The sequence below is a fragment of the Teleopsis dalmanni genome, chromosome 2, assembly GCF_002237135.1.
Source record: "Teleopsis dalmanni isolate 2A chromosome 2, ASM223713v2, whole genome shotgun sequence".
In the NCBI taxonomy this organism is placed as follows: domain Eukaryota; kingdom Metazoa; phylum Arthropoda; class Insecta; order Diptera; family Diopsidae; genus Teleopsis; species Teleopsis dalmanni.
Genome location: NC_051847.1, coordinates 113,515,421 through 113,524,948, shown reverse-complemented (window position 1 = coordinate 113,524,948; position 9,528 = coordinate 113,515,421). Strand labels below are relative to the sequence as shown.

At 29.2% G+C, this 9,528-nt stretch overlaps 2 protein-coding genes across 2 annotated transcripts; both read right to left on the bottom strand.

The window, feature by feature from the left end:
- Positions 1-1,211: 1,211 nt before the first annotated feature.
- On the bottom strand, positions 1,212-2,963 carry LOC119675494 (soluble guanylate cyclase 89Da-like). Its single transcript, XM_038086701.1, has one exon. It carries the CDS (start codon positions 2,586-2,588, stop codon positions 1,212-1,214), a length of 1,377 nt encoding a protein of 458 aa, XP_037942629.1. The 5' UTR covers positions 2,589-2,963.
- Positions 2,964-7,039: 4,076 nt separating this feature from the next.
- LOC119680939 (COP9 signalosome complex subunit 5) lies at positions 7,040-8,624 on the bottom strand. Its single transcript, XM_038093973.1, has 2 exons — positions 7,325-8,624; positions 7,040-7,259 (listed from the first exon to the last, which is right to left on the bottom strand). Exons 1-2 carry the CDS (start codon positions 8,178-8,180, stop codon positions 7,114-7,116), a joined length of 1,002 nt encoding a protein of 333 aa, XP_037949901.1. The 5' UTR covers positions 8,181-8,624; the 3' UTR covers positions 7,040-7,113.
- Between the last annotated feature and the right edge of the window lie 904 nt (positions 8,625-9,528).

Genomic DNA, 9,528 nt, shown 5'->3' with positions numbered 1-9,528 from the left:
CGATACTAAAACTGATTGCAGAAATGTGTTTAACTGTCTACAGAAGAGATTTAGATATTGTAACTATTTTGGCAACAAAGTTAAAATATTAAAGATAACAAAGCTCCAAGAATGGATAGATTTCTGAACAAATTTTTTAAATAAACTACAGGTACCTTCCTAGTTAAGCTAACTAATACTTTAATGTGATTTATAACTTGACAAAACATTTGATGGAAGCTTCACAACTGTTATTTTTGTATACACAAAAAGGATAACTAATTGAATCACTGTAGAAGTATGTACATCCCGTGGCATCTCTTTTATTTACTGTGAAGCTTAAATTATCAGAAAAAGTCTCATATGAATTTTTACAATAAAGGCCTGTTCGTCATATAGGGCAAGTACTTGGATTTAATATACAGCAATATGAAAATAGTGATCTTTCTGAAACACTAAATTATATTTTCAAAAGATAGTAAACACCTGTGCCTGGCGATACTTTTATTCGAACCATTTTAGAGGACCTGAGACATAAGTGAAATTATTTCTTTTAACATCCCGATCAGTTTTGGATTACACTTGCTTTGAAGAAGCCGACACATTGACGACGACATATGTTAGAAACTTGTTGGAAAGATCATAATTTATTTTTAAAATTAATGTTATCCTGAAAACTATAATCAAACTTTCATAAAATTTAAAATTTGAATCAATAAAGACTTGGCCTGGTTTGCAACCCTACGGGAACTTTGCAGTAACATTACGCAGAGTGGAATATGGAAAATATAGATAATAGAGCCAAGCGTGATAAACGAAAAGAACTTATTGAAGAAATGAAATTCTATATCGTATTGAAATTCTGAAACCGTATCCAGAGTGATAAATCAAAAATAATGCTTAATTAATAATTTTTTCTGTATGTGTACACATTGTAAAAAGATAATGGAAATTACTATAGTTACGTAATTTTATCGTACAATTAACCAATAAAATTAACTATTTTGTATATTTAAAAAAAAAAAAACAGAAAATTGCTTATTTTAGAAACCCCTAAAAGAGAAACGAGCTGTTCGCAATAATAGTGATTGCGTGATAGTTTCTTAACTCACTATTAATACACACAATTACTGTTTATTTTGTTTATACATAAGGAAGAAAATGTATGCAGACTTCAATATATGGCGTTAAATTAAAACAGAATTAATTAGGAACTTAAGGATATTTTAATATCATATGCAAACAAAATAAATTGGAGTACCTTGTCTCTTCCAGGAATCTGCCAGTTCAAGTGACTTTTCGAGCTCATCCGTACGTTGCTCTTCTTTTTCAAACATAATTTCTAGTTTTGAGCAATGTTGCCATCCAGCCATTACAAGTTCTCTACTAAGACCATGCGGGTTGAGATCATTTAAATATAATCCAATTTGATGAAGTTCATCAAGATTTTCAATAAGCGGACTACAGAGAAATATAAGTGAATCCACATCTTTTAAATAAAACATTTGACCTTTTAATAATATAGATTTTTGGCCTTGAGATATTTTACGCCCACCACTAGGTGTGTTGCCGCCATCCTTCTTTTGCTCAACATCCAAAAAACTTGCTCCTAAATCATGGTTTTTATTCGTTGGCAAATGCGCTTCATTCAATACAATTTCATCATAGTTTTCATTATCAACATCAAATCGACTACGAACTGAACGTAATAACTCAAACTCAAATAATACTGTTCGCATTTGTATGATTGTATCCCAGTCAATTGAAGTTCCCTTAGGACGGCGACATAAAAATAGATCCAGAATATGTGACCCAATAAATGTTTTGGCGTTTTTATTTGGATTATGCAATATCCAAGTTTCTACAATTTTTTCGCCAGCGTGTGTAATTTTCATGTCATGATTCAATACAACAGTAAAAGGGAATAAATCTAGAAAGACATCCATATTTATAGCTGGTAATCTAAGTTGGGAGGGATGAACAATAACATTAACACGATTGGCCATATAATCATGGTTATCGAAGTCTAAACGATATTTAACTATAACAGTGAGAGGTTGATCAGATAAATGTATAGGACCAGTAGTTCCACCACATATATCGTTCTGGCTTTCAATTACATAAGCTTTGATATCCAAATTATAAAACTCCTTAGCCACTTCAACAAATTGCCCAATTAAATATTTGGAGAAGCCAGTGCGTCCGCTTCTATATAAAATAACTGCACCATCATTGTCCATATGCGTTAACTGCATGCTGGGACTTTTCATTTTCGGGTATGTGAACCGCATTTGAAGATGTATATTATCAATAGATTGTAAGAAATCACAAAAGTAGCGACCAGTCGAACGTATCATCTTGTCGTAGCCAAAGTTACTAAAGAAACGCACAAAACAACGTCCAAAGAAATTCATAAAAAAATCAAATGATTTTCCAGTACAAGCAGCAGCGGCTGCAGCAATATCGGGCATCAACTTATCCGGATAGATCTGATGGGTCTTAAAAGTTTGATGCTTACAATCCACAATTTTGCAAATCTCTTTCCAAATATTATTGCCATATTCCGCCTGTATATAATACTGCACGCTTTCTAACACCATCCCATACATTTTTACGACACAAAGGAGCAAAAATTTGTCAAGGGTTTGGATGTGCAAACAATTATTTTAACGGTATTTGTGCGTGATTAATGTGGCTGCCAAGTTGTTGTTGCTGTTTTTACTGTTGTTGTTTAATGTTGACTTTCGGCGCGCGTGTGCTTTTGATTTATTGACTTCGTGCGTTATTAATGCGTTGTTATGGCAGTGGTCTGAGGTAGATTAAGAGTAGGATGAGTAGGAATCCGCCCGTTGTGGGTAGCTGCTTAAAGTTAACTGATGCTGTGCAGCAGCTGTAAGTCTTTTGTTTGTTTTTACTTTACATTTAAAGTATTTGTACTTAATGTGATAAGTTAGCGTATTTATGATACAATCACAATAAAAATATGTTATGTGCGCTTTAGGACATTACTTTCAATATTTAAAGCTATTTTTATAGGTATTATTTTTTATGAATAATAAGTTATTTCTTATTTTGCTTTTATTTAATTTGTTTTTTGTTTTTTTAATTTTATACAAATATTATACACTAAAAGAAGAATTATTAACTTTCAATAAATTCAAATTCAGCAATATTGTTCTTTAGAGTATTAAATACACAAATCTTTTTTTTTATTATTTTTAAATTATTAAAGTAAATTTTTACTAAATATTTAATTAATTTGTAATTTATTTAGTTTAACAGTTTTAAAACATTTTTCGTATTTATTAGTATTTTTATTATTTTGTACTTTTACATAATTTTTATGAAATTTATTTTAAATAAATAATTTTTTACACAAAATTTACAAAATTTTAAAATATTATTTTTAGAAAATATTGACTCCACTTAACTTAGTTACGTGTGTTGCAGCTTCAAATGTGATTTTTGCTACTGAAGCTGTTTTTGGCAAATTTTGACGCTCCACTAAATCATACAAATTGAGTGAGAAGTTTGGTTTTTTAGTATCTCCGCTGCTGTTTTATGCGCAAGTTTATTTTATTTTTTTAATAAAATTATATTTATTCTTTGCTTTACGCTCACCAAATGATACGATGGAAATGTTGTGCGTGACTTTTATAGGTTCCCAGTCACCCATCAAACTTTGATAATCGAATTGCGTGAATTCTCCTGTGAATTATGTATATTTAAGTAAATATCCCGCGTTTATTATATACTAAATGTACATATTACGCACAAATACGTAAGTTATATCCTGCCATGGGCGCACATATGAAGTGCAAACACCAGTTGCCACTGAAATATAATACCAAGTGAAGGAATAAATAAAATTAAGACCGAGTTTACAATTTGTTGCAGAAATACAGAAATACAATTTTTTATAAATTCAAACAAAAATAATTATATTTAGTAACTTAAATAATACAAATAAAAGACAAAAAAATGTTTTTTTTCTTATTTTTCTTCTTATATTAACTAAACTCCAAGAATCAGTCGGCCTGAAATGTTGAGAAGATTACATGCTTCTTCGTTTACATGCTTCTTTAGCTTTAGCATTTATTACTTACTTGTGTCCTAATTTTTTCTTTAATTGTCACAATATTAAGGTCACGATCAAAGAATGCCTATGTATTCTTTAGTCACGATGTATATTAGGGTTTTTAATGTACCATGACTGTTTTATGATACCTTATAGAAATTTATTTTATAAGCTTTGAATTAAAAAATCCTTTTTTACTTTTTACTGGCGCATCCCCATAACGCATCCATAACGTCAGACCGGTTTTAAGACTGATTATATAGGAGGATCTTGCTATATATAGATATCCATCCATCCATTTTGCTTAATTTATAATTTAGTATCGGTTTTTTATTTTTACATGCTCTTTCTATTCTTGTTTTGCCTGAAGAGTTATATCTAGATATTTGGCTGGGTTAGCATAGGAAAGTTCATCGATTATCATTTTATTAAGACGTTTTTCGCTCTTTTGTCAACTGCGACAATTGCTGTGTCATCAGCATATGAACTAACATATTGATTATTGTTGTAGGTAAATCGCGAACATACAATATATGTATAAAGCAATGGTTCTAGAATACTTTTATGCAGAATAGCAGCAGATTAGAATATTTGTTTTTTGTTTTACTCTAAATGGTTTAGAGGAATAGAGGATTTTAATTTCATGAAGGATAACCTTCATACCTCACCTTAAACTAAAAAGTTACATCCAGTTATTTTTCATTTTCATTTGACGAGAAAGTGTGAGATAAGTTTTTTGCAAAAACCATACCTTTATCTATCGATTCTTATCCAGGAATTATTGTTTGAATTTGGTGGTGTTTGATTAGTAGGTCTATTTTATATTTTATACTTTTCGAAAAAGAATAACTTACAGTTCAATTCCTGAAACTTGCAGATCAAAAATTATATATAATTAAACTAATATATGTTTCCAAAGGACACTGATGATGCATATTTGATCATTGATACAAATTTCCTCAGTACGACCTCGTTGTTTCAATAATTTTTGTGAACTAGTTTTAAAAATAAAATATTGAACAAAATGCTGTTAAATCTGTAATACTGTTTCTATTTACAAAAATAATTTTTTTTAAGTATTTATGAATATGTACTGTGCTAGATCGTAACGGTATTATAGGTGTATAAGCAGGAAAAGCGTTCTGTTAAGGATATAACTGCTTTTAGTTTAATTGATTTTACGCTCTTTCTACACTCGATTCGAAAAAAAAGAAAGATTTCTTGAAATAAGAAACAATTTTTAAACAAAAAATTAATAAAATAATAAAATAAAATCTGCAGAATAGCAGAAACTTTTTAATAACTCATTTATAAGCTATTATGGCTTCTATTGTGTTGGGTGTTTTTTTTTTTTGTCTTCCGGTTTATTAGTTATTGTTGTTCCTTCTATACAACTTCAAAGAAACACCTTTATGAGCAGCGGTGGGCATGGAAATTTATCTAGAGTCAAACAACAATATTCAAAATTTGCATCAAAATTTGCCAATGGTGCAATATTATTTAAATTTTATTATTTGTGTAATTTGTTCGCAGTGATCTATTTAGGGGAAGTTGGGGTCAAGAGAAGAGATGTCTTTTGATACTATAAACTACACATTTCTGATATATTTCAGTTTTTACATTTGAACTTCAATATTGCATTGACTATAGATTTCAATAAACGGTATAAAATGATATATCTAAAAACTACTTTGAACTGAAGTTGCGGAAGTAAAATTTAACAAAATCACAATGGTCGACTAGTAGTTAGAGAAAATAAATTTTGTAAAGTAAAATAAGTGAAAATTGTAGACAAGTTTAAATATATCATGAACTATTAGCGTTTAACGGGCATAGTTTTCTTAAAAAAGTCTGTATATGGAATTTAGTATCAATTTAGTAAAAAGTCATATCTAACGCTTAATCTACTTATAGATGTAGGTTTATGACATATAAGAAAAATTCTGTTTAGATATAATACACAATATTTCCTCACCATCTTAGCAGAAAATATAGAAAAATATACTGCTACAATCCTATGACGGTGACCAATTCTGGCAGGTAGCCAGAATTTTGTAGGACTGAGGTACATTTGAACTTAAATTATTACAATTATGTGAAACCCCTCGAAAGTAAATTTCGAACTACGGACTTCTTGTAATTGCTATTAAAAAGTTATATGCATGTTACAGAAATTATTGTATTTATCAGAAAAATTCTTACACAAACAAAATAAAAATAACTATACGAGAACATTTGTTTTTAATTCGTTGTACTTAAAAAAAACAATTGTTATATAAACTATCGGTTTGATTCCTTCATTTAATATTATATACTTTTGGAGATAATGGTAATAAATATTTGCAATATAAACAAGAAGTAAATAAAATATTTTATCGATGCAAAAATAACTTTTTTCATTTCTATACCAAAATTAAGTAATTAACTTAGGAAAACCTTAATTTGCATTAGTTTAATAGTTTCTTGTTGGTTACAAATGCCATTAAGTTTTAGGTATACGAAAAACAAATTAATACTGTAATCGTGACAAACACTTAATTACAAAAAGATAAGGGTTGACAGTGGATAAGCCTTTTCAATTAGGGCATTTAATGAAATAATTGGTGCGCAGGGCAAAATATACTGTCTTGATAATCTTAGACACGAACGTGGTTGTTTTTATATTAAACATTGTGTTGCCCAACTATAATCTTTAATGTAATGAGTCCCACGCAAAATAATCATACATCATATTTGAAACCTTATACATTGCCAATAATAACTAAACACCAAATACAAAATTCAGTAATTGAAGTAAATAGTAAAAATATTGTTTTTAATACCAAAAACTGCTCAATAAATAAATTATTTTTTAATATACATCGCAGTTTTATTTTGCAAATAAATTTTATTAAAATAATAATTATGGTTGAAACGTCTCTTTTCAAATAGGACAAAATATATAAGAGAAATATGTATCCTCACATAATATTAAAAAATGTATTTAAATTTTATTCAATGTATTTAACTTTTCACATTCTTTAAGAGTAATGCTGTTTTCATTTCATTTTTATACATTATTTACTTTCACGTACTTTATTGAATAATTCGTCTTTGGCTACTTGTGACATTAAGCCATGTAGAAGTTCAATTGTTGCGCGACTACAATCACGCGTTGCTTTAGTAAGCTTGTCTTCAGTTCGTTTATCGTTGATATCACTGCCTAAAGTATACACAGTTTATTTATTTAAATAACAAAATTTAAAATGAAATATTAATTTTTTATACCTGAACATACAAATGGCCCGCGTGTTAAACTAGATTCACTTTGTTCTAATTTCTCAGAAAAATCCAATATTTGACCAGTAGTATAATCTTTATTAGTAAGCAATCCTGAGCTGCCTAAAGTATTTACCCAATATTTATTCCAAAGCGAGTCTAAAAGTTTTTTATCTAAAGATGACTTAAAATAACTGACTTCAAGTGGATAATATTGTTTACAATGAACCCCAAAATCTTCAATTTTGTTTAGAGGAATAGTTTGATATTCAGATGGTTCTTCATTAGGTGGATTATATCCTTTTGGATATGTACGAAAAGCACCCAAGCAAACTTTCCCCGATGAAACTGTACGAACAGGATCCACGACAATGGCCACAAATGGTTCTTGAAAGTTTTGGTTTAACATTTGTGTAGAAACATCAATACCTGAAAGCCAACAGCCATATCCAGGATGGCTATGATACCAACCAATAGCGTTCTCAAGTCGTCCTACCTCTTTAGCGGAGTCTATATATGCCGCCATGTATTCGTATGCATCTGATTGTGCATTTACACGCGTTTCTGTGCCTTGTACCGGTAAAGCAAATGCATCCATAACAATCATTACGTTATCCTCAACTTTTCCTAATAATAAGCCCATTACTTCAAGAGGGCCACCGGAGCGGGCATGCATAACCATTTTGAGCAATGACAAAGCCGAAATCCTTATGTCTTTGAAATAATGTGGATCTTTTTCCCAAGGCTTTGCATCCAACACTTGACGTTGTTGTTCTGCGTCATATCGAAAAATTTCGTCGCAGGCTGGTAGAGTTTTTATATTATTCTCCAACTCCCAAGTTTTACGCGCTGTCTCCGCATCCATTTTTGACTAATTATTTATTTTGTTTGGTGTAAGGAAAAACTTTAAGCGATAATGCGTTCGTTCTTTTTAATAAACACAGTGAAAAAATTAAAAATAATACACCGATCAGCTTTTACAAATAAACTTTATGAAATGTAAATCAATAATCCGATATATATTTTTAAATATTTCTATAGAAAAAATTGTTTGCTTAACACTAAATAAATTTTAATATTTAATCGAATACTATTCCCTTACTTGACGTTGTCATGTAGTTTATCACATAAGGGTTGCCAACATCTGTCATTGCGTATACTAATTCATATACACATAGAAAATTCTTTTGGGTCCAACCGCCGAAACCTTCATAAATTACAAATTGTGTTATGTTCAGAACACAAATTGTTTTTGCAAATTGTCACAAATAGATTTTTTTACTGCCGATAAAAGTATTGAATGCATGTGTTATTATCGCAATGCGTTCAATTCTCCAGTTCTTGCTTTTTTAATGATTAAAATGAAAAAAATAACTACTTATATTTCTTATTAAAGTTTGTTTAGCATTGCTTAGTATGTTTACATTTCATCAGCCTGATTAAGAAAAGTTCAAGTATCTACATTCCAACTTTCAAGAAAATAAACTTAAATAATAAAGAAATAAAAGAAAAAACGAAGGGCAATTTGAGTTTTTTTTTAAAAAGTGCTTTTCAATATGATTCACCTAAAAATTTTTTTATTGGTTATAGTACATGCACACTGTCTTTTTTAGACACTTGATCATTTATATTAACGAGGAACGTTCACATTATGATGAGCTTATATATGCAGCTCATAAAACTTTTATATGAAATAAATAAACTTCACTTAATAAAGTGAAATTAAATTAAATATATAATTGATATATCAAGGCCGTGTGCGAGTTTATGTAAATTGATGGTAAATTGAGGGAAATAGTAAATTATGTAGGTGTGGCAGTGAATGTCGGTATTTGCCAGAATTTCGAGTAGGGTAAATTAGATAAAAATTAAGTAAATTAGATGTTATCATTTTGAAAATTTTAAAAGGTTTAATAAATAAATAAATAAATTTGAAAACTTTTAACCAAAAATAATAAATAAGTTCAATAAATAAATAATTAAATATTTACATAAGTGCAGTGCAAAAAATCCCTATGAAATTTCAATTTATTTTATCTCAATATACTCGAACTCGCACACGGCCAAAATCATTTATGTGCATTTTATATATCAATTACATATTCAATTAATAACAACAAAGATTTTATTAAACACTTACTTCTTCAGTGTTCTTATTTACAGTTAAGATATTGTTTGTTTACATTTTACATATAAAACATATGACACATATT